This window comes from Haliotis rufescens, unplaced genomic scaffold, assembly GCF_023055435.1.
Source record: "Haliotis rufescens isolate VD_foot unplaced genomic scaffold, xgHalRufe1.0.p SCAF_25, whole genome shotgun sequence".
Classification (NCBI taxonomy): Eukaryota; Metazoa; Mollusca; class Gastropoda; order Lepetellida; family Haliotidae; genus Haliotis; species Haliotis rufescens.
Genome location: NW_025963946.1, coordinates 6,564,638 through 6,591,194, shown reverse-complemented (window position 1 = coordinate 6,591,194; position 26,557 = coordinate 6,564,638). Strand labels below are relative to the sequence as shown.

The 26,557-nt window shown below is 39.9% G+C and overlaps 1 protein-coding gene across 1 annotated transcript; it reads right to left on the bottom strand.

The window, feature by feature from the left end:
* Window positions 1-106: 106 nt before the first annotated feature.
* Window positions 107-21,284, bottom strand: LOC124150046 (probable glycosyltransferase STELLO1). Its single transcript, XM_046521934.2, has 3 exons — window positions 21,127-21,284; window positions 4,977-5,327; window positions 107-2,971 (listed from the first exon to the last, which is right to left on the bottom strand). Exons 1-3 carry the CDS (start codon window positions 21,246-21,248, stop codon window positions 1,057-1,059), a joined length of 2,388 nt encoding a protein of 795 aa, XP_046377890.2. The 5' UTR covers window positions 21,249-21,284; the 3' UTR covers window positions 107-1,056.
* Window positions 21,285-26,557: the final 5,273 nt, after the last annotated feature.

Below are 26,557 nucleotides of genomic sequence, written 5' to 3'. Positions count from 1 at the left end.
TTGTCACTGTACAAGACTACTAGTGAACTAATTGTATAAATATAAATATATATATATATATATATATATATATATATATATATATATATATATATATATTCTTGTTTGTAAAAAGCTGGCATACATATTAACTATGTCATTATTGATCTTTCTGTTACTAAAGTCTGCTCAAATGTTCTATTTCTTTATTATGTAAAGTACTGTCGACATCAATCAATACAAATTATTGCAGTATAACCCTCCAGTATAGTTGTCACAATGAAAATAGTTTCAAAATAGTATTGTAACATCCACAAGAATCCTGTCCGGTACATAATTATTAGTGTCATTTTCAATGAAGATATAAGAAAACATCAATCAACCACACACTGTATGCAACCAAATAATCCCTCACTAAAGTAAAAGAAAGAAACTGAATGAAGTAGTGTAAAATCTATCCATATATACAAACCTTGGATATTCTTTGGCTATTCAAAATATACCAAATTGTATGTGTGGACATACAGAAATATGCTAAATTGTATATATTTGGGGAAACAAGATATCGAAAATGATATATTTTGGATATATTTGAATTGTCCCTTATGATGGTTAGGCTGTCCGTATTTGTTTCCCGTCTCCTGCTCGCCCTTAATTTCTATTCTGACGTGAAATTATACAATGTTTTCGTATCTCAATTTCCCCTGCTGCTGTAAAAACATATGCCCTGATGTGATAAAGACAATTGCACATTCATAAAAAAAACAGCACCGGAGCAAAGCGACTCGATCTACGTCAATAAGTAATTAATAGGTTGACACCAAGTGTTTTAACTTAAGAATGTCATAATATAGGTTACATAATTAGTGAAAAACGTTATTTTATGTTCTTTCAATTTTCTATTTTTTCTATTTCAATTTTGCCCGACCACTGTTCTTCAGGTTGACGTTGGGGATGAGAAAGTTCGATGAAATACATATGGATGGCTTATTTCTATCTAATTGTGAATGTTTATAAATGGTAGGTCTCTATCCCAGTAGACAATCTCAAATGAATAACACGATCAATGCCTGTATTTCAATGATTATTCAAAGTTAGTGGGAAGACTGTGTTGCAAAAGAAGTTTCTTCCTTTGGGCATAAATGTTGTTCTGGGCAAATGAAGCACGTCCTTTAAAGCCAAAAATGTTTTCATGTCTTGACTGTTTCCATCATACGATAAATACGTTTCTGTTAATCTATGAACGTTTTTCCAGTTTTCAATACCACCAAACACAGTTGGAAATATGAACTCACCGGGCATACTTAATTTTGAAAAATGCTCGACAAAATACATGACGTCTTGTTTGTATATCTTAGGGACATAAGCAATTTCTGACCCACCGTTAAATAATTCGACTTTGCTCTCCAAATTATCCAATAGCTTTTGTGCAAAAGCACTATATCTATTCCCATCTGGCAATTTAAACTTTTTAACAATAGCTTCCAATCCATCCTTAAGATTGGGAAACATAAACCCACTTGAACTTTGCTGCTGAACTGATGAGTTGCCAAGCCAGAGTTGGCCTAAGGGAAGGTCGTATCGAGTCCATGTGTTCAGTAGTATGTTACTGTCAGTATAAAGATAGCCCTCAACGTTATACCGCATTTTCATTGCTTGAGTTAAACAGTTTTGAGCGATCCACCTATCACCAATATCAATCTCAAGAAAGGAAGCAGGCTTTGAGAGGAGATTAGCTTGATTCTCAAACTGATTTTTGTTGGCTCCACAATAGACAATGTGTTGGAAGTGGACACTGTAATATGTTTCTATAAACTGGAGGTTCTGATAGTTGGGCGACTTAAAGACTACTATCAGAAGGAGATGAGGATAGGTTCTTATTCCCTTCACAGCATTCACCTCTAACGACTGAAATCTGCAATATGAAGATATTTGACTGACATGCGACGTAAAGCCACGTTGTTCCTTAATTGTTGAATATATCAGTGGTGGTGACTGTTCAGATGCCCAGAATTTGACACGAAACTCTTGATCAGTTTGGCGTTCTGGCTTTGACAATTTCGAATCAGTTCCGACTTGTGAAAATGCAACCCTTGCTGGTTCCTTGTACCCAAGAGCTTTGAGGTCCTGGACCCAAAATGAAATCAGTTTCGCATCAGTGTCCCCCCAAAAATCGTTTTGGGCCATGTCAGATGCCAACTGTGTCATACATTCAAAGAAGGATTTAGATGATTCACATGTCCACACACGTAAGAAGGCCACAAAACGTTCTGTTTTGAAATACAGATCTTTTTCTTCAGTAGCATCTTTTAGGTAAGAATGGGCGTTCCTTACCTGAAAAGCATTTGGAGGAAAGAATCCTAAGTTTCCACCCATCTCCCATATTAACCTTTGAGCCATGTAGCCTCTCCAAATGTCACACACTCGGAATGTAACAGTGGTTGGAAGCACGAGAGACCACAATGCATCATACAGGAAGAGGGTATTCTGGGAGTTATAGGGAGCGAACACTCCTGGAGGAAGAAGTGCTGGTGGGGCTTCTCCATCAAACGCCACATTGAGTTTAGAAGTTGTAATCTTCCGGGTGAGTCTGAAAATCGCATCCATATCAGGGTCACCATTGACCACACCCTGCTGCATTGACGGGGTTTTCCAGTGACTTAGTGTATACTCAGTTGAGAAATTCTCTCCAACAGAACTGAGAGGGTAACCTCTTGGCCACAATGAGGGTTGTCCAAAGTGACGATATGGGTTGAAAAGTTTTCCCCCATTATACAACAGTCCCCACGTCGTTTCGTCCTGGATGAAATTCTCAAGTAAATCAAGTGGTCGATTGTCATCATCTGTTTCATATATGATCTTCGCACCATGAGCAATGGCAAACAAATATCCCACGTTCTTCCTGGCATAGTTTTGCGTGGGAAGGAGAGACACTGTCTTGAATCCCAGGTGGCGCTGGTCTTCTACACTTAGATAAACACAGTTTGGTAACCTGCAAAACACATACAAGAAACATGACAAATTACTAAAAAATGCATCTCTAGTGAGCATGGTTTATGCCCTATTCAGCACATTCCATTAATTTCACAGTAGGGGCACTTGAAATGCCTGGAAACCAGGCCAGTGGCATGATCGAAAGCCATAACCTAGCTACACCTTTCCTTCGTTCAAACGCTGTTGAACAATTCTACTCTCCGATGTCATGAAATATATACTTTACAACAAAAGTTCCTGTGACATTGAATAAAAGTTTACGCAAAGTTATGTTTTTTTTACCAAATCTGAAACAATTTCGGTTTGCAACAGATAAAAGACTACTGTAAGTGTTCAAATGGTTTAATTTGCCATACTGACTTCAGAAAATGCGTAATTTCATAACAAAAACATGAACATGCCAAAATGTCAATTTACAAATCAATAGCGTGTGTGTCCACCTCTGGATGCGATGCAAGTACCACATCTTCGTCTCATGGAATGGACCAGGCGTCGCACAAAGTCCTGTGGGATATCTGTCCATATCTGCTGGAGCATGTTTCGAAGTTCCTGGAGTGTCTGTGGAACATGTGGTTGACGTCGAAGGCGCCGATCCATCTCATCCCACATGTGCTCGATTGGTGAGAGATCAGGGGAGCGAGCCGGCCAGGGGATGACATTCACGTTGTTTTGTTGAAGAGAATCCTGAACAAGTCGAGCAATATGAGGCCGGGCGTTGTTATGTTGAAGGTAAGGCCATGACGACGCAAAAACGAGAGAACAACAGGGCCGATGATCTCGTCGGGGTAGCACTGTCCATTGTCACTTTTACCTCTACCACTATCAAACGGAACTCTGTCTTGCAGTGATTCCACCCCTTACCATAACGCTGCCATCCCCGAACCGATCTTCTTCCATGACACAATGATTGACGTAGCGTTCACCTCGACGTCGGTACACTCGAATCCGTCCATCGCTGTGGCTGAGGTGAAAACGAGACTCGTCAGTGAATAGAACTTGTCCCCACTGCATGGCTGTCCAGCGTAGACGCTGTCTGCACCACTGTAGACGTGCTTGACGGTGGTTTCCGGTCACAATGGGACGTCTGCCGGGTCTTCTGGCGCCAATCCCTGCACATCTGAGGCGGCGACGTACGGTTTGTGAAGATATTGGTCGAAGGCAAGGGATGCTTCTTGTTGTCACAGTTGCTGCCTAGAATCGATTTCGTAGGTGTGTTGTTCGAATCCAGTTGTGTTGTCGATTATTGGTTACGTGTGGCCTGCCACTCAAAGGATGGTCTCTGACTGCATTCGTCTGTTGCCAACGTTGCCATAAACACCAAATGGTGTTTCTATGGACGTTAAATTGTCTTGCAGCATGACGTTGACTCGATCCTGCTTCAAGCATACCAATGGCTCGCAGATGCTCATTTTCGGACAGGCGTGGCATTTCGAAATATTGAATAATTGCGTAATTTTGTTGTATTTCTGAGTGGTTATTGTCAGCACGATGCTAAACAATGCATATGGAATCCCGTTAACGCACACGTTTTTTAACCATTCTTGGGCAGTGAAATGCATTGGGCTTGCATAAAAGTCACATTTTGCATGGAATGCATGCTTTTCTGTAGTATTTGCGTTTTTGTGACTTGATTCCATACAAGTACTACAATATTGAAAACCAAACTTTACTTGTCTGAAAAATACACTAAAATATTGGTGTCACAGGAACTCTTGTTGTTGAGTATATATGTTATGATCGGTCACCAGAAGAATAATCAGATTTGAAGAATGACTTTCGGAATAAAAACCCAACGACATTCTTATTCTTATCAATCCTTTACCATGACTTGATACCTCTTTGTATTTCTGTAACCATCTGTTAATTTTGAATACACCTACATTTTTGGAGAGTTTATATTGTGATTTAAGACACGTTCTTCAAACTGTAATCTTAAAAGGTTCTTATTACACTATTATTACGGTAATGAGTTTTAGTTTGTCTATGCAAATAGAATCGCTTACGTCCAATCATTTGGTGTCTTGGTATCCCCGACCACCACCACTTTCCATCCCGGTACTTGAGCCAGGAATCTGACATCAGATGTTGGGTAGGCAATCGTTGTAATGACGATCCACCTATCTCCTGTTATGTGTTGATACTTGCCTGTGTAGGAGTCATGTCGGCTATCCATGTCTGCATCTTCATCAGGGCCTCTGTCCTTGTTTGAATTTTGATTGTACACCAATGTTTCGTTGTCGCGACGATAGTGCTTGTCTTCACCTTCATCATTGGACTTGTCATTACCTAAGTCTTCATTTAAGACGTTGTACTTGTCTGCCCCGTTGTAGGATGCACGGCGATAATCATTTTTCCTGAAAGTGAAAATCGGAACGTTATGCTTTCTTATGATTCGTAGCATCTGCTTGGTAGACCTACAGCATTTTTATCACATTAATAATTTGATGAAGATATATTTTCCCTTGATGGTGGCACTACTTGAGTGAGTAAGTTGGGTTCAACGTCGCTTTTTACTGTATTCCATTTATCTCAAGACGTGTCAGATTTAGGTGAGAGGAATGCCCGAAGTGATGCAGATTTCAGATGTTTATCACCCACGATAAAGGCACTGCAGTGACTATATTTCTGTTTACCTCACTTAGTAACCAGTCACATCTACTTACTACTAATTGTTTTGAACCATGTCCTACAAAATAGTGAATCAGATTCTGATTGTCATCAGAAAGTGTTCCATGATGCAGATTCGGTCGCCTCTTACGACCAGCAGTGGGGTGCTGAGGACACATTCTATTCATTACAAGGGATTCATTTCGCATGTCAATCTTTTTCGAGTAGCCGACTGAGGCCAATAGGAAATTGTCTGGACAATGACATATCTTTTGGGCTGACAAACCGACAGTCGCAGTATTTTGCTGTTGTTGATGATTTGTTGTTTATCGCCGAACTCAGCAATATTCCAGCTATATGACGGCGGTCTGTAATTAATCGAGTCTGGACCAGACGATCCAGTGATTAATATCATGATCATCGATCCGCGCAATTGAGATAGATGACATGCATAAACCAAGTCAGCGAGCCTGACCACCCGATCACGTTCGTCGCCTTGTACGACAAGCATAGTCACCTTTTACGGCAAGCATGGGTTGTTGAAGACCTATTCTACCCCGGAAACTTCACGGGTCACTGAATTAGAAGGTTCCATTTTGATCAGCCTGATTCCATATATTCATATACATAACATCAATCTAAAAGTAAATTTTAGTTCTCGAAAATATTGGTAAAGTGCAAAGTGCGTTTGTCAAAATTATTCGACGCTTTATACCATGATGTTAATTATTAATTTTACATGATGTTTTCACATCTCTTTTCTCACTGGAGCTTACGTTTTGCATTCATTCATAACATTGACATAGCTGCCTTGACGTTTACACAATCGAATCTGTTCCAGCAAATATTTGAGACTTTGGCATTTTGAGGTCACATTAGAAAATCATTGTGTATCTGGTATTCATGAAGAGTTTCTGGGTTATTTAATCCAACATTACCAGCTAGCTTCGTGCAGAGACAAATCGTCGTGTCGGTAATTTTATTTTGGGTGTGATCCTCATATTTTTGTTGTTGTTATTGTTGTTTCACGCCACACTCAGCAATATGCCAGCAGTATGATGCAATTGGGGTGCAATGAAAATGCATCAAGCACAACATCAAGGCTTACCAACCTATCCCGTTAGTCGCCTCTTAAGAAAGGCATGGGTTACTGAAGATCATAAATTTCTAACCCGCATCCATTTTTGAAGTGACCGGTTTTTTCCAACAATACTTACAACTATCAATCCCTCTGACGAACCACCTTCAACTTGGTGGAACTTTACAAAGGCCAAATGGTCTTTTTGACAAAGACTATGTACTGAAAAACTAAAACCTGACTTTTTTTAGGAATGTTCCTGATCCTTTACAACTTTTTTCAGATCAGTTAAATGCTTTTGGAGACGAAAACATTCCTAAGTCCTACGCAAACCCTCATATACGTAACCGTGGTTCGATAAATATTGTAAACTAGCTAGAAAAAATAGGAAGAAGCCAAAAAGTATTTCCGCCGACATCCCACTGTCCACAACTTGAATAACGTAAAAATCACGGGCGCGAACCCGAGACGTACCTTTCAACAAAATACTAGTATACGTCAATCAAGGACCAAATATTATCTAAAATCAATTCCCACACACCCATGTCCAAGGTGTGGAACATGATTCAAAAGATAAGGGCTAAGGATCCAAATCTGGAGTTCACCATGGTAATACACTTTTAACAACTTAATCTGAAATTGCCAAAAAGCTTGGTGAAACTTTGGCAAATCATTTCTCATCATCCAATTATAATCCTCATTTAAGAGGTTTCAAAAAGCACATGAAACGAAAATAGTCATATTTAACTCTAACATACATTATCAGCTCCCGAAACACTTACCCAAGTTTCGAAACGCTGCTTAATATATTTGATGAAGTATGGACAACCGTAAATTTCACTCCTTCGAGGCACAATGCCATTATCATTCCTATACCAAAGCCGGGACGGGATCATACAGATCCATCCAATTACCGTCCAATATAATTTAAAAAGCTGTGTTTGTGAAACCACATGGCCACATGGCACATGGTCAACAATCGGTTAGTCTGGTACCTGGAGACCAATGACCTCCTGAGTGACATCTAGTGTGGTTTCCGAAAAAACAGAAGTACCATTGACCATTTGGTGCGTTTAGAATCATTTATTAAACATTCCATTGTCAACAAACAACATACTGTATCAATCATATTCGACCTAGTGAAGGCATATGATACAACGTGAAACATGGTTTCTAAAAAGATTTGCATGAATTTTGATTGAAGGGCAGATTACCTCAGTTCATATCTGAATTTTTAAACAACAGACAATTTCAAGTACGAGTGGGCTCTACCCTTTCTGATCATTTCGATCAAGATTAGGGCGTCCCTCAAGACTGTTAAAAGTTTGTGTGAATTGACATTACACTGTAGTACGACTTCCGGTGAGGTTTGTTTGAGTATTGTTTTTTTTGGACCCTAAGTACTTTATGATGGTTGGGTCTCTTTGTCTCAGGAACCGCCTCCGTGGTCTAGTGGTAGAGCGTCCGCCCGGAGAGCGGAAGGCCCGGGGTTCGATCCTCGGCCGCGTCATACCAAAAGACGTTAAAAGATGATACTTGTTGTTACCCTGTCTGGCGCTCGGCATTAAGGGGCTAAAACAAGGACTGGTCGGCTCGGAGTCAGTATACTGTGTCTGAGTGGGGTATTCATGTTAAACTGCGGCATGGTATCTCAGTGAGCTAGCACTATAAATTGGCATCAGTCCGGACTAGTACAAGCAGCCACACAAACACACACACGCACATGCACGTCGCTATATAAGTGCAATAATCTTGGACGCGACGTTAAACCCCATTTCACCTCACCTCACCTCTTTGCCTCAGCTCGGTAGCTGTGATGCTGAGAAAGGGCAGCATTTACTTAATGAGAGTATGTTGTATCATGGAGGATTAATGTGAGACAGAAGGTTCTACTAATTGCCGTACCGCCTGAAGGGATCAGTAGACGTGGGCGCGGGGTTGTGTTTTAGATGGGCATTGCATAATGACCGCCATCACTATTCATTTCGCTAATTCGATCAAAATTTGACTACGACAGCTTCATATACAACACATTAAATAACTCTCTAAATAAAAAACTAAACTCCATCCAGCATCAGGCCCTTTAACTAATCACCCGAACTCAACATGGTACCTCACTCCAGGCTCTAACGGGAGAAATCCCGCTAGAATTACGTTGGGAGCAACTAAACCTAAACCTCTTGGCTGCGTCCCAATCTAAACCCCTAATCCAAAACATCTTAAAAAAGAACATCAGCCCAAAAAACTAAGCGTTAGCCAGCAAAAACCCTCTACTCGCCACAATCTCACAAAGAATAACAAACTAATTAAAAGACCACAAGCTAAACAATCGCAAACAAAACACAAAACCATCCAATATCTTCACCCCTAAACTTCAAATACCTAAAATAGACACATCACCAGCAGACACACTAAACAAACAAACAGACCCCAACATAGCCCAAACCACCACACTTACATACATACACGAGAAATGGCCAAATTGGTGCCACATATACACAAGCGGATCTTCAGATTCGATCTCTAAACACACAGGTTTCGGCGTCCACATCGCACAGCCAACTTAACAAACCCAAACATACCGACTCCAAAACAACCAATCCATATTAACGGCCGAATTTATGGGCTTGGCCTCAGCCCTACACAACCCACAAACTAATTTCCATTAAAAAAATCCTCAACCTCACCGACTCCCTCAGTGGTCTCCAGGCTCTCAAAAATAAAACCACTAAAAATCGCCCCAAACTAATAAATCAAATACTTAAAAGCTCAAACGACCTAACTAAGGCCGGAAAAAAACAGAGAATTTCTTTGGATACCCGCTCATGTATGAATCTTCGACAATGAAAACGCAGACAAAGCAGCCAAATTATCCCTAAAACTACCAGACATAGGCCTAAATCTTCCAATCTCTAAGTCAGAAATCAAAAGTACCACTAAACAAAAAATCTAAAAAAATGGGAAACCAACTTCCAAAATTCAAATTGTCAAATTAGGAAAATTCTAAAAAAGCCCCTAACTAAACCAAAAGTATTACACCCATCCAAAAAAAACCGATAAAATCATAACTCAGCTACAGACAGGCCATACCAAACTAAACTTTCAACTAAAATTAGCTAAACGACACGCAACAGGAAAATGCCCACACTGCACCCAGCAAGAAACCCCAGAACAAGCTCTCATACACTGCACAGACCGCCTCCGTGGTCTAGTGGTAGAGCGTCCGCCCGGAGAGCGGAAGGTCCGGGGTTCGATCCCCGACCGCGTCATGCAAAAGACGTTAAAAGATGATACTTGTTGTTACCCTGTCTGGCGCTCGGCATTAAGGGGCTAAAACAAGGACTGGTCGGCTCGGAGTCAGTATACTGTGTCTGAGTGGGGTATTCATGTTGCACGTCGCTATATAAGTGCAATTATCTTGTACGCGACGTTAAACCCAATTTAACCTCACCTAACCTCATACACTGCACACTACAAGACACACAGACCAACACTACAACTCACTCAAAACTTAAACAAGGGACTCACTCTAGAATCAATCCTAAACCCCAAAATAACTAATTAAAACAGGTCTAATCAATCGTATCTAAAACCACACAACACACCTATAAAACCAAAACTACACAAACCAGCAATCACACACCACACACGGCTCCCTTAGTCCCCTCCCCACCTTGGCACCTATTCCAAATTTCAGAAATCTCAAAATAACAATATAAGCAACCCCTAAAACCCCCCTCCCGGGTTGCACCCTCCTTTTATTTTCCCATTTCGGAGCTACACTAAATGGTCTGGCGGGCCCGTGTGCAACATACCCTTACAGTCGGAAAGCGCACGTTAAATCTCTTACTTAAGTAAGGAAGTAATTATAATGAGGTGAGGTGAAATAGCGTTTAACGTCGGGTCCAAGATCATTGCACTTATATAGCGACGTGCATGCACGTGTATGTATGTGTATGTGGCTGCTTGTACTAGTCCGGACTGATGCCAATTTATAGTGCTAGCTCACTGAGATACAATGCCCCAGTTTAACATGAATACCCAACTCAGACACAGTATACTGACTCCGAGCCGACCAGTCCTTGTTTTAGCCCCTTAATGCCGAGCGCCAGACAGGGTAACAACAAGTACCATCTTTTAACGTCTTTTGGTATGACGCGGTCGGGGATCGAACCCCAGACCTTCCGCTGTCCGGGCGGACGCTCTACCATTAGACCACGGAGGCGGTCCGTCATTGTAATGTTTGACTGTGTCAGTTAAAAGGGATAAAGTAGTGCTGTTTTACAGTTCTGTTGAATAAACTCCAAGCACTGCTGTCAATATATCTTCTACTTGATCCTTGATACATCATTGTGGCATTCACAATATATATTCTTTTCAACGTACATTAATAGTTTACAAGCATGTGTTTACAATCGAGTATTTGTCAATTGTGTTGGGGTCACAAGCAAAAACTGTAATTCATGGTGACATGTAAACATAAAACATCTCTTGTGAAGCATGTAGAAAGTAAGATGGTAAATAATAATATTCAAATCACATTATAACACAATGATACATCTGTAATCCTAAATGTTATGTTCCTATAATAGCCAGGAGGATATGATGCAATAAGAAAAGAAGCTTCTTTAAATAATTTGTTTATATTTCCAGAGCACTTACACGGTTTTGCATGACAATTCACAGAAATGTAGCATGACAACTTGACCAAAGCTTATTAAAGTAATCTCTATTACAATTAATGACGGAAGTAAACTTTGTTAACTTATCAAATTAAGTGAGCTCCTTCTGTATAAATTGGATATTTATTTTTTCTAAAGTTGAAAATAATTCGTTTACACAGAATAATGATAAGGTTAAAAGGATCGTTTTTTTCGATAAATAACCCCAAAAGACCCTTTTCTTTGGATATTGTTACCGTGTTTTTGGTTTTGTGCGATATTCAAATTTCCATGTCTCGCCAGATGGAGCTCACTTTCTTACATTCCCAAAATATATGTATAAGATCTTCTGTTTCATTAGAATAGTACCTACAACTCGTTCTGTCTACGTATCCATTAGTATTAAGTGAGTGAGTGATTGAGTTGGGTTTAACGTTTGTACATCCGATTGCACTTCTTAACGTTATGACAGGACAGACCGACTGTCATCAACGTCTGAACGTGGCCGTGACGTCCCACAGACTAGGGTTAGAGTAACTTCCCTAGGCTCGCTAAATACAATGTTTATTCCTAATGCAGGATATTTATATTACCATCCCCAAACACACTCGCGTGATAACCTCTATATCTACCAATATGCTGGCGCACAATTACAAAGCACTATTGCGAATGTAATTCTCACAATTTGTGATATCAAAAACTACATTTGATTTTTCAAATATCACAAATTCGATTGTTTATATCCTGCAAACATTATTTGATATAATAAATTATTTTACTGATATGTAAAATCGATTTTGCGATATAAATTAATATAACATGATATCATAAATCAAATTTGTGATATAAATCTTTTGAATCAATACATGATTAACTGGTATAATAAAATAAGAAATAAATAGTTAAAAACCGCGCCCTTTTTAGTGTTACTTTTGGGTTGTATTGAGTAACGCGATTGCACCACGGTTATAGTGTTAATTGCTAGTCTGTTCCTTCATCTTATGAAAAACTGTTTAAAAACGTGAACTTATAATTAACTATTATTTGTAACCAAGGATAAAATACCAATCTGACTTGCGTTAATTTATCTCTGGATCGTTATCATATTTAGCATGATTTAAGTGTATATGCTTATACTAGAACATCGTAACAATTACAGAATGCCAAATCATATTAACGCATTTAGAAGTTAATCGCTTGAAAATCTAGCTGTCTGTGAGCGTGCCTGTGTTGGTTACATGTAAAAGAGGAATCGCTAAACGAAATAGGATTTGAAACGTATCAATTACTTTCAAATATATAGTGATACAAATTTCCATGATTAATATCATGAGCATCGATCAACGCAATTGAGATCAATGACATGCATGAACCAAGTCAGCGAGCCTGACCACCCGATCCCGTTAGTCGCCTTTTACGCCAAGCTGCCTTTTACGGCAAGGACAGCGACCACTGCCCATTAAAAAAATCTTTAAATCCCCCCCCCAAAAAAAACAAAAGAAACGCAAACCGAGAATGCAGTATACTTGCTATTTATTTTCAACAATAAAGAAAAGAAATACTAACAGGGCAAGATTGACAAAAATTTGACAGAAGACAGTTTAATGGATTAAAAGGCAGAAGACAGTTGGGTTTTTTTCAAATGTTAAGGGCTTACACAGTTTCGGGTCAATACCCCAAATGTCAGTCAATACCTGGTGTGACCACCATAAGCATTGATCACTGCCACACATCTCCTGTACATTGAGTGGATCAGACGATTTGTGAAGGCCCTAGGGATCCTCCTGCACACATCCAGAGCAGCTGTGCGTAGTTCATCGACATTCAGACTGGGCGCACACTGTGCAGACGCCTTTGAACCTCATCCCACAAGTGTTCGATGGGGTTCAGATCAGTGCTGAGGGCTGGCCACGGTAGAACACGGATGTTGGGTTGTTGCTGAAAGGCCATGGTAACTCTGACAACATGGGGACGAGCGTTGTCCTGCTGGAAATTGTTGATGTTGTGCAAAAAATGGAACAACGTGGGGTCTGATCACTTGGTCGATATACCGCTGAGCAGTGACGCCGTGTCCCCGACCTTGACCAACATTCAGAAAGCACATGGGTCCACGTCTCGCATTAAGTCCAATCCCTGCCCATATCATGACGCTAGGTCCACCCCATGGATCCCTTTCCACAACGTTTCTGTCAGCGAAACGAGCACCTTGACGCCGCCAAATTCTGAGTCTTCCGTCTGCATGGGAGACACAAAAGCGACTTTCATCAGAGAAGATGACACGCCTCCACTCACGATGACGCCAATTGCGATGACCCTGTGCCCACTGAAGTCGTGCTTGTCGATGCCGTGGTTGGAGAACAGGACGACGTGCTGGTCGACGACATCTGAGGTTGTTGGAACGGAGACGTCGGATCACAATGTCCCGGCTAATGTGTCGGTTATGTGTTCCTATGGTCTGTCGAGCACTTTCACTTGCAGTTAGGAACGGATGTCGCTGGTGTTGACGGGTAATCTGCCGATCTTGTCGAGGTGTGGTGACCCTAGGACGACCGCTCCGAGGAAGGTCATCTGTGGTCTGTGTAGCATTGTATCGATGCAGGAGACGGTAAATTGTGGTTATGTTAACGTTGAAATGACGGGCAACATCTTGGACAGACTCTCCAGCTTCCAAACGTCCGATAGCCTGGTTTCTCTGAATTTGAGTTAGGCGTGGCATTGTTGACCAAGGAGAGGTAGGTCCAAGAATAGGCCACAGTTTTATACCCACTACAGTTCGTGACTATTCGTGCATTTTCGATTTCGCGAGAAATGGGTGCATGATACCCATATATTCATTGAAATGGTGCGTTTTGGCGATTCGTTTTATATGTTGCGATTTTACTCGGAGCTTCCAAAATGCAACCACAAATATTGATAACACCATCAGGCTTCACTACATGATAAAACTCGTATCAAATTATGGTTCCGTGTTTGTTACCTATTTGCTTAAAACCACTTGCGTTTCTTTTGTGTGTGAGTATACAAATGAAGAAAAGCTTAATGTTATTGCAACCCCCAAAACTATAGGCCTATAACACTCCTAGACGTAGCTGGTGAGATTTTTGCAAAAATTCTCTGTAACAGGTTGAATAACTGGGCGTTTCAGGAAAGTTGTATCGTTGGAGAACAATCTAGCTTCAGAAAGGGTTTTCAGACCACGGATAACATCTTTGTTGTTGAGACATTGATCAGTAAATATCTTTCCTTCAAAAAAGGTCGACTATAGTGTGCTTTCATCGATCTAAAAGGGGCATTTCATTCTGTGTATAGAAATGGTTTATTTCTCAAACTATGGAAGGGTGGTATCAAGGGACGAGTATTTAGAGTTCTTAAAAATATGTATAAATCTGTCAAATATTGTGTTTTATTAGATTGTGGTCTTATAGATTTCTTTGATTGTATGTCAGGTGTTAGACAGGGATGTCAGCTGTCTCCATTTTTATTCTCATTTTTTATAAATGACATTGTCGAGGAGTTGGAGTGTGATGCTCATGGTGTTACCTTACATACTCTAGAACTGTTCATCTTGTTGTTCGCCGATGACATTATTTTAATGGACGTGTCAGTTGTTGGTCTTCAAAAGCGACTTGATAAACTATCTATATATTGTGATAAATGGAAACTTACTATTAATACTGATAAAAGTAAAGTTGTCATTTTTAGAAATGGCGGAAAACTTAGAAATCAAGAAAAATTTAAGATAGGTAATGATGATATCACCACAGTATCGAATTAAAAGTATCTCGGTGTCCAGTTATCCTCTTCTGGCTCGTGGAGTTTAACTCAGAAGACATTAGCCAAGCAAGCTTGGAAGGTGATTCAAATCCTTCAGTCTAGACTAGGTAAATTCTCATATCTGCCACCAGATGTCTGTTTCAAATTTTTGATGTAAAAGTGTTACCAATTTTGACATATGCATTGGAAGTTTGGGGATTCCATGCATCACCTGACATTGAAAATGTGCACAGTAAATTCTGTAAATTGACTTTGGGTTTTAGTAGAAACACACCAAATAGCTTTGTAAAATCTGTCGTGATGAGAAACTCCGTCAAAGTGTCACATTATTTAAAAATTATAAAATTTTGGCTTCGACTATTGATACAAGATAGTTTGAAAAAAACGTATAGTTTTCAATATAAAAGGGCAGAGAATGGCAACGCTTGCTGGGCACTCAAGGTTAAATCATTGCTGTTTTCTTACGGATTTGCAGAGGTATGGCTTCAACAGGGTGTTGGTAGATCTGACTTATTCTTACATCAGTTTAGGCAAAGGAGCGTAGGCATTGAAAATCAAGTGTTGCACAATAATTGTGAATCTTGTTCTAAGCTTGAATTGTTCTCTGCAGTAAGGGATAATTTTTCATATAATAACTGGATTCGATTAATTGATGTAACATTATTTCGAATTAATATCTTGAATTTTCTTGGATCAGTAAACAATCTTATGAGCCCAGACCAGAGTAGCTTCACAAACAATAGACAAACTTTAGACCACATTTTACATTTAGAACAAGACATTAGGACATCACAGGCACAAAATCAATACACACTGGCCATATTTATAGACTTCAGCAAAGCTTACAATATGGTTTGGCATAATGGCCTCATTCAATAATTAGAAAATAAAGCCATCAATGGGAGAATTTTAATTTTCATACACACTTTCTTAACGGACAGAAATATCACAGTTAAATCCCAGGAAACATTATCAGATACCCACCAATTAGAAAAAGGTACCCCACAAGGTAGCATATTGTCGCTGACATTATTTATTTCATAATTGACGACATTGTTCCAAATTCTATTACAAACAATAATATATCAACAGCAAAATTTGCAGACGATATTTCCTTTTGTACATCCTCATAATCATTCAACCTAATTAAAACTTAAATACAGTCTGCACTAAACAGTATTTAAAAATTGTCTACTGAGTGGGGCTTTCAAGTAAACTCTAAAAAGGCTATTGACATCTTATCTTACACCCAAACTTCACCTAGACAATGAAGAAATCACATTCCAAAAAGAAGCAAAACTTCAAGGAGTCACATTTGACCAACGCCTCACCTGGACTCCCCATATTTCAAAACTGGCCAACTCCTGCGAAAAATAGTTAAACCTAAAAGGTCCATCAGAGGCACCGACTGGGGATCAGAAAAACAAACACTTCTTAGTATATACAAAACACAAATACAATCAAAAATAGATAATGCCGCCCCGGTCCTTAGTGGAATTTCAAGTAAAAATATCAATAAACTAAAATCTGTCCAATATAAACCCCTTAGAATAGCCACAGGTACCAGGACTGGTACTGTCCACAATACACTATTACTAATGACAGGCACACTCTCAATCACACAACGCAGACATCAATCTAGCTTAAACTACTGGGCTGGGGCCCAACACAACCCCTTATACAAAACACTCACACATAAATATGACAACATTAAAATATCTACAATAAAAAAATACAAACCCACCCGACTCACCTATACAAACTATTACATACCCATAACCTCATTAACATGAAACACACTCCACCACACAAACACAAAATACTTGATTAACCAGCACCAGAAATAGCTACCACACTACACAGTAAACTACATACACAACCTAACATCATTAGTACTTAACCACATACATACCAACTGGCCATCACACACACACACACACACACATACACACACACACACACACACACACACACACACACACACACACACACACACACACACACACACACACACACACACACACACACACACACACACACACACACAATAACACGGGACTAGGTATCCAGTAGACCAGGCTCAACCAATAACAAGCAAATATCGTAATAAAAATTACACTAATACTAATAGTGCTGAACTATTAGCCAGACTTACAGCCCTCCATCTAGTCAAACCCTTAAACAAAACAACTTTTAAATTATTGCAGGCTCTCTCTGCTCACTTAAACAAATTCAAAACAAATATTTAAAAAACCGACCCGATTTAATCAACAACATCATCCATTTCATTTCAGAATTAAAATCAGAAAACAAATCTATAAGTCTACTATGGGTACCTCGCCACTTCAACACACCTGGTAACAACATTGCAGACATTGCAACAAAACTTGCCATACCACATCCATCCCCACCCATTGATTTTCACACTTCTAAAGCCGAGTTGAAATCTATCAAAATTCAAAATTTTCAATATCTTATTTAAAATTCTAACTTTACCTGGATTAAGACTCTTTTTAATAAACCAATCTATAAAAGCCACAAATTTAACAATTCGACCTTCTTTCATGAAATAATATCCCGTGTCATCAGTGGCAATACAAATGTAAACTATAATCTATATAAGCAAAAACGACATCTAAATGGTAACTGTTCAAACTGCCTCATTCCCGAAGACCTAGATCATATTTTTAACCACTGTCCACTTTATAGCACTTTCCACTCTCAACTATATCATTCTATCCCATCTCACTATCAGCCCAACATTTCCTAACTATTCATTCCATTCAACCCTCCAGCAATATACGACTCAATTATCAACTTCATTCTTAATGTTAAACTCACTGACAAATTTTAGAACATCCCAAACAATCTCTTCTTCAAAATCTCATAATGTAAACAAACTTTTTCCCATTTAGGATCGGGAACGAAATATCCAGCGCGGACTGTCTTCTACGACGTCCGCGCACGAAATCTCACTTATCCATAACACTAACGTAGAACATCAATTATCCAGCCAACTGCTAATGTCAAAGCCTTTCACTGCCAGCAATCGCCCCCCTGCCTCGCCACCACGACTCCCCACCCCAGCGATTTCGTTAATACTATATTAGGGTAGCAGTACCTGTACCAGCTGCCATAATACTGTCATATAATATTCTCGTGGTTTAAATTATCAACGTTTCCAAATTTATCCAATTTATACCATCTCTTGTAATAATAAATTAAGATATAATACATAGATATTAATATATAGATATATTTTTCTCCCTTCAGTTACAGTTTTTTGGGTATGATGATTTATACGTATTTTAACATAATTCTTTGTATTATTCCCCACCTACCCCGTCTACGAAATACATCAACTGTGAAGTGGACGTTAAACACCCAAAACTCAACTCAGGTTGTCATTATCACACAACATAACCCTACCACCTGTGGTTGTCGTCATTCCTTTGATCATCAGCGTATTGCTTTAAGATACAATTAGTGGTATCAGCCCTCTGTCCCTACCTTCAATGATGGCGTCTGGTATATACAGCATCAGTGGTTCACATTTGGCGTAGTCTCTTCTCTGGGGTAATTATTTAATCAACGATTGGGTTATTTATTTAGATGTGACCATTGATGTGTACAATGTCTTACTGCAAGATTGAACAGATTAGAGGTGCAGAGCAATACCAATGGATGTTAAGTTAACATCCCTAGAGATTACGTCTTGAACGTCACAACTATGTTTCAGGCTTCTTAATGCTTCATTATTTTTTTCTGGAGAATGTGTTTCTTATGCAAGTGCTATACAACATTTCAACATTAAACTGTATGAATATTAATACATATAGCCCAGCGCGTGAAGATATATGTAAATACGTCTTTCTATGTAACAGATGTCTTCACCTTTCCACGCGGTAACATTCATTCGATAGTAGCTTACCACACTTGAAACTGAAAGCACTACAAAATAGTGTATTTCGGATAATCGATAGTACAGAATGACATTTAGAAAACATGGATAACTCTTTAACAGATTTATATTTTTTCGATTTTTATTAATATTCAAGACCTCTTTGTCAATTCAGTTGCTACACCATTTTACCTCTCTGCACATTCAACCTCCTGTTTCATTTCGATACAGGTGTAGATGGTTGTATTTGCGCGTTGGCTCTTCGTCAGCTTTGAATTATTTATGTCAAAGAAATACCCACGTTCTTTCTTTGTGAACATAAACGTCGGCACGATCCCACGGAAAGATTTTATCATTTCATTATGTTTTTACCTATTTGCTAGTCCATGAAATGAAAAAGAAAAACATGTTTTCAATGACTTATCATTCATATGTATCAGGGGGTTGGACACCTCCCCACATTTTCCAACAATTCACTACAAATAGAGAGCCAATTCCCCATACCCATCGATATATTTATGAATATATATTTATTGTATGGATTGCATACACATCTCACAATGAGATGAGATACATTTTGCTTAAGATAGAACTTTTCTGATAACCAGTGGAGGATGATGGATATGACTTAACATGGAGAAAGTATCAAACTAGTGATAGATGTGACACATCTCACAGGCTCATTGCCTTGTGACCATGTTGACGTTATTCTTAACAGTTTCGAAGAACTGGCAAAATAGGAACTGAATTAAATTGGAAAGTTAGAGAAGGAATTAATAGTCAATAGTTTCCATAGGAAGCTCTCCGTTCAATAAACAACAGTTGTTATTTTCGTACTTGTCTACTCTGTTACTCTGTTACAGTATATAATGTAAACATGGAAACAAAACAATGCACGTGCAACAAAAGCATATCCATGAACTATTTAATCGGCTAAAAAAGAATAAAATTAGATCGAATTCTATTAAACTTACTTGGTATTGTTCATCATTGTGATAACGTGTGAGATCGTGGGAATTCATTATCCTTTGATAATTTATGTTCTTAACAGGATGTCTTGAATCAGGAAACCCACGTGTGACACATTATATACAGATAATTGATTGATTTAAATTGAAGTATTGTCGATGCGTTTCTCGAGCTCACTGGGAAAATGTTTCAGTGAAAACTTATCCCACCTCGCGGTTACCATGACTTAATATGCACAAGACCGACTACAAAATATAGTACACACCTAATATTATTGGATTATTTTAAAATGTGAACATAAAGCCGGATCAGAAACATGATAAGCATTATAGCGCGGTAAGATTCTTCTCAAATGGCATAACTGCATCGTATCGTTCCTAGATATGTAGTCAACAGTTTAAAACGTCAGCAAAGACTGCTGCTGAGTTTCAAATATATTCCAGATAAATGCTAAAGATTGAGAAGAGTTTAACAGTGTGATGATAAGCATTTGAGATAGCTAATTGGATGGCACACGTGCAAAGGCCTAGATCAAAACTAAAACTCCTCTACTAACTGCAAAAATAATAATTTCATAAGAGTTTAAATAGAGGTGGATGAAAATCGGACACAAATAGGTTTTTCGACATTGTGGTTGCCAACGCCGACGTCGGACGATCTTTAATAGAATAGGTCTTCAGCAACCCATGGTTGCCGTAAAAGGTGACTGCTTGTCGTAAAAGGCGACTAACGGGATCGGGTGGTCAGGCTCGCTGACTTGGTTAATGCATGTCATCGATCCAAATTGTGTGGATCGATGCTCATGATGTCAATCACTGGATTGTCTGGTCCAGACTCGATTATTTACAGACCGCCGTCATATAGCTGGAATATTGCTGAGTGCGGCGTTAAACAACAAACAAACAAACAAACAATCTTAAATATTTGTTGTTCAACAACACATAAAGGTGTCATCATTAGTTGGAACAAACATGTGAGATTTCTGTTTCATACGTCTATTTGTTTCTTAAAATAAGTTCACTTGACTTTCAGTCAGGTGAGATGATAATAACACCTTGTGTAAAAGTGAATCGGCATATTATAATAGCCTAGCTAAACTCATATCATATTAGTCTAGTTATATGGGTCTGAAAATACAATCATTTCAATGAAAATATACTTACTTAATATCTGCTTTGTACGTTTTTGTGCCTCTAGCGGAGGATATTCCCGTGGCGATCAAGAATATCAAGAACCCCAAGGCACTGATTAGCACCAGGTGCTTCCGAAAACGCCCCCAAAGCATTTCGCTGAGCCAGTTTCTCTTTCAGCCTTCACGAAAGGTAACTTCCCCTCTGCCTCAATTCTGGCGTGTTACAAATTATAATTTCCATACACCGGTAAAATCAATACGTCAGACAGTCTCGCTTTAGCTTCAGCGCCTACTGTGATATGAAGGCGTGTCCAGCATATGGCTCAGTGTTATGTACTGATGGTGTGTCAGCTACACAATATCCTCCTGTAATATAACGGAGTGTTTAGCATATTAGTGATTGTGATTGAACTGTTGGTATGTAAGCTACACAATAGTCTACTGTAATATAAGTGATTGTCGAGCATATTGCTTAATGCTATATACTGACTTTATGTCAACACCCTATTATGATATAATGGATTGACCAGTATAGTGCTGAGTGTGATATGTCGATGGAATGTCAGCTACACAATATCCTACTTTGATATGACGGATTGTCCAAAATATTGGTGAGAGTGGTTTTCTGATGTTATGTCCGCTACATAATATCCTACTATGATATAGTGTGACGTATCTCTACGTATATGGGGGCCAAGTCGTCTAAGGCGCCGCGATTCTCTGTGCAGAGTTGCGTCCCCTTGGCACGCCAGAAACCTTTGATTGTGGGTTCGAATCCCGGTTCGCCCCGGTTATGTTTCTAGGTTTGTCAACACCATACCCGTGCTCCTGGGTTTCACCGAAGAGGTAAACGTCTGAGACCTGCATCACTTCGGGCTTTCCTCCCACATTAAGCTGACACGCCGCGATATAACTGGAATACTGTTAAAAGCGGTGTTAAACCCTACTCACTCACTCACTCTACGTACATGTACAGGTGTACACAGCGCCAGATGTCTCAGCTGATATCGGATGTCAACTGAGAGACAGTAATTTTAAAGTTGATTGGATTCCAAGATGTTACACATCTCCCGGTGTTGCAGCGTCGCCTCAAAATCTGTTAATTGATCAGGATCACACGGCTATCACACGATCTGCTGCAAAGCTGTTGAAATCCTTGTGTGATGTACCGGATTTGTCAGCATATTGTTGAGGGTGATCGTATGTCAGTATAGAGGAGTGCCCTGCATATTATTGAGGGTGATATTATGATTGTATTTCAGCTACGCAATATCCTACTATGATATAACGGAGTATTAGCATATTAGTGAGTGTGATATACTGATGGTATGTAAGCTACACAATAGTCTACTGTGATGTAACGCATTGGCCAGCATATTGTTGAGAGCTATGTGATGATAGTATATCAGCTACACAATACCCTACTATGATATTTAACGCATTGTCAGGCGTAGACATATGTGCGATATAATTGCTGTATGTCGTGAGTTTTACGCCACCGCCAGTCAAAGACCAAAGGCCATCCAGTGTGAAGATATTTAAACCCCCTGTGAATTGTCCTGGTTACCACACAGACAGACAGACAGTGAGACATTGAGACAGACAGTTAGACAGTGAGACAGACAGTGAGACAGACAGTGAGACATTGAGACAGACAGTGAGACATTGAGACAGACAGTGAGACATTGAGACAGACAGTGAGACAGTGAGACAGACAGTGAGACAGACAGTGAGACAGACAGTGAGACAGACAGTGAGACATTGAGACAGACAGTTAGACATTGAGACAGACAGTGAGACATTGAGACAGACAGTGAGACAGACAGTGAGACAGACAGTGAGACATTGAGACAGACAGTGAGACAGTGAGACAGACAGTGAGACAGACAGTGAGACATTGAGACAGACGGTGAGACATTGAGACAGACAGTGAGACAGACAGTGAGACGGTGAGACAGACAGTGAGACATTGAGACAGACCGTGAGACAGACCGTGAGACAGTGAGACAGTGAGACAAACAGTGAGACAGTGAGACAGACAGTGAGACAGACAGTGAGACATTGAGACAGACAGTGAGACATTGAGACAGGCAGTGAGACATTGAGACAGACAGTGAGACAGACAGTGAGACATTGAGACAGGCAGTGAGACAGACAGTGAGACATTGAGACAGACAGTGAGACAGACAGTGAGACAGTGAGACAGACAGTGAGACATTGAGACAGACAGTGAGACAGACAGTGAGACAGACAGTGAGACATTGAGACAGGCAGTGAGACAGTGAGACAGACAGTGAGACATTGAGACAGACAGTGAGACAGTGAGACAGACAGTGTGACAGACAGTGAGACATTGAGACAGACAGTGAGACAGACAGTGAGACATTGAGACAGACAGTGAGACAGTGAGACATACAGTGAGACAGACAGTGAGACAGACAGTGAGACAGTGAGACAGACATAGTTTATTAAAGTGTTACAAGTTAACACACATTGCAAACATTTCATACCACAATAAAAGACGTTTAAAATGATCTTCGCTTATGAGACACTATTTATTACATTATTTACGATGAAATACTATTCACAAATGATGTAGAACAGTAAACAATGCAAGAACAACATGAATAATTGTTGTCAAAAAACGTTTTTCTTACGGTAGAAGCAAAACATTTGATGCGCTCAGGATTATTTTCAGATAAGAATTTAATGAATAGATCTTTACGTTCTGCAGAATTGTAATAAGATAAAATAATCTGGTATCTTAGGTCCTTATAAAAATTACACTCTGAAAAGAAATCGACTCCTGTTTCCGCTTTGTTGCCAAATAACAAGTCCTGTGCTCTAAAAGGATGGGGAGAGGCTTCCACAAACAAAAAACAAACTTTGATTTGATAAACAACAAAAATAATTCAGTTTGATATCATCTTGATATATTAGTTGAACCGTACCTATTTTCTGGCTACTATAAAATAAATCAAAGTTTATTTTGAGCTAGCATGAATATCATAAAATACTTGGCATGCATATGCTCATTGTTCCTTCGATTCCACCAAGCGGTTGGTACTACATGAAATTTCCTCAAGATCACTGTAAACCATGAAATGAATGAGTCACCCAGTTAATGCGAGTGTCGACCCTGGCCTAACATGCGTCATCAGGATTAGTGGCTCAACCTTTGAAACTAATCAGCAAACGATAACGCCAAGACTGTAGACTTAGAATTCAATGATTTAGTATTGCCTGGTAGAAGTTCGATTGAATGATATCATTTGCTATTTTCACATACTTGACTTCAGCTGTTGATCTAACTTGATGAAATCAAAATGCAAGTTATGCACTATCGCGTCATTTGTGGTGCCAAGTTACTATTTGTGTGAGTGTTAGACGCTGGTGCGTTTTCATGTTTCAAACTGAACAAAGAGGACCGCACCATTTATCCATTTTTAAAGACTGCCTGTTAAGTGGTGTCGCTTCAGGCACTCGTTGCAGCCTCATTCTCTTCATGTCAGCGTGCGTAATGTCACATACATGTACATGTACATGTAGGAGGTGAAATGGGGTTTAACGTCGCGTCCAAGATTATTGTACTTATATAGCGACGTGCATGTACGTGTGTGTGTGTTTGTGTGGCTGCTTGTACTAGTCCGGACTGATGCCGATTTATAGTGCTAGCTCACTGATATACCATGCCGCAGTTTAACATGAATACCCCACTCAGACACACTATACTGACTCCGAGCCGACCAGTCCTTGTTTTAGCCCCTTAATGCCTAGCGCCAGACAGGGTAACGACAAGTACCATCTTTTAACGTCTTTAGGTATGACGCGGTCGGGGATCGAACCCCGGACCCCGGACGCTCTACCCCTAGACCACGGAGGCGGTGTGTTTTGTGTGGAAACCCTACGTGTTTTGTAGTGAATCCGATATGCTGTATGTGCGGTTATTCTTTCTAATCATAAGTTAATATATACATTATCGTTGTACATTTATGCAACTCAAAACAATGTATACCCAGATAGAATGATGATCAATATGGAAATGTTCAATGTCATCGTTGGTTGGTTGGTTGGTTGGATTGTTGTTTAACGCCGCACTCAGCAATATTCCAGCTAAATGATGGCGGTCTGTAAATAATCGAGTCTGGTCCAGACAATCCAGTGATCAATATCATGAGCATCGATTCACGCGAGTCTGACCACCCGATCCCGTTAGTCGCCTCTTTCGACAAGCATAGTCGCCTTCAATGTCATAGAATAATTGTGATAGTATCCATTGTCAGTTTGTTTGTTTGTTTGTTTGTTTGTTTGATGTTTAACGCCGCACTCAGCAAAATTCCAGCTATATGACGGCGGTCTGTAAATAATCGAGTCTGGACCAGACAATCCAGTGATTGACATCATGAGCATCGATCCACGCAATTCGCAGTTAAACATGAATACCCCACTCAGTCACAGTATACTGAATCCGAGCCGACCAGTCCTTGTTTTAGTCCCTAAATGCCGATCGCCAGACAGGGTAACAACAAGTACCATCTTTTAACGTCTTTTTGGATGACGCGGCCGAGGATCGAACACCGGACCTTCCGCTCTCCGGGCGGACGCTCTCCCACTAGACCACGGAGGCGGTCGTACATTTAGGAACATAAATGCAAAGAATGTTAGTTTAGTGTCAGACACTCTCTAAATAACGGTGATAGCGAGAGCGGTGATGACTCTGGTCGCGCCAAGGCAACAATAGCACGTTAGCTGTCCTCCGTCATTGTTTGTTTGTTTGGCAATATTCCAGCTATATGACGGCGGTCTGTAAAATAATCGCGTCTGGACCAGACAATCCAGTGATTGACATCATGAGCATCAATCCACGCAGTTGGGATCGATGACATGTATCAACCAAGTCAGCGAGCCTGACCACCCGATCCCTTTTGTCGCCTTTTACGGCAAGCATAGTCGCCTTTTACGGCAAGTATGGGTTGCTGAAGACCTACTCTACCCCGGAATCTTCACGGGTCTCCTCGTAATTGTTCATCAGTGGTTTATTTCCGAATGTAATGGTGGAGATCCGAAACACTCGATGCCCAATATCAGCTTACCAAATGGACGACGTTTACAGTCAGAGTTTTATCATGATATACATGTACATGTATGGTTTATCTGCGAGGGGCGGTCGGGTAGCCTACTGGTTAAAGCATTCGCTCGTCACGCCGAAGACCCGGGTTCGATTCCAACATGGGTACAATGTGTGAAGCCCATTTCTGGTGTCCCCTGCCGTGATATTGCTGGAATGTTGCTAAAAGCGGCGTAAAACCATACTCACCCACTCATTGAAATGGTTACAGAGTTTTGATAAAGTGATAATAAAATATATAGCTCCTATGCTTATAAGTAAGCTTTCAATTGTGATTTTTCAATCCATCTTAGACTGGTGAGTCGTCTGCTAGCCCAGCTAGAGTTTGATGATA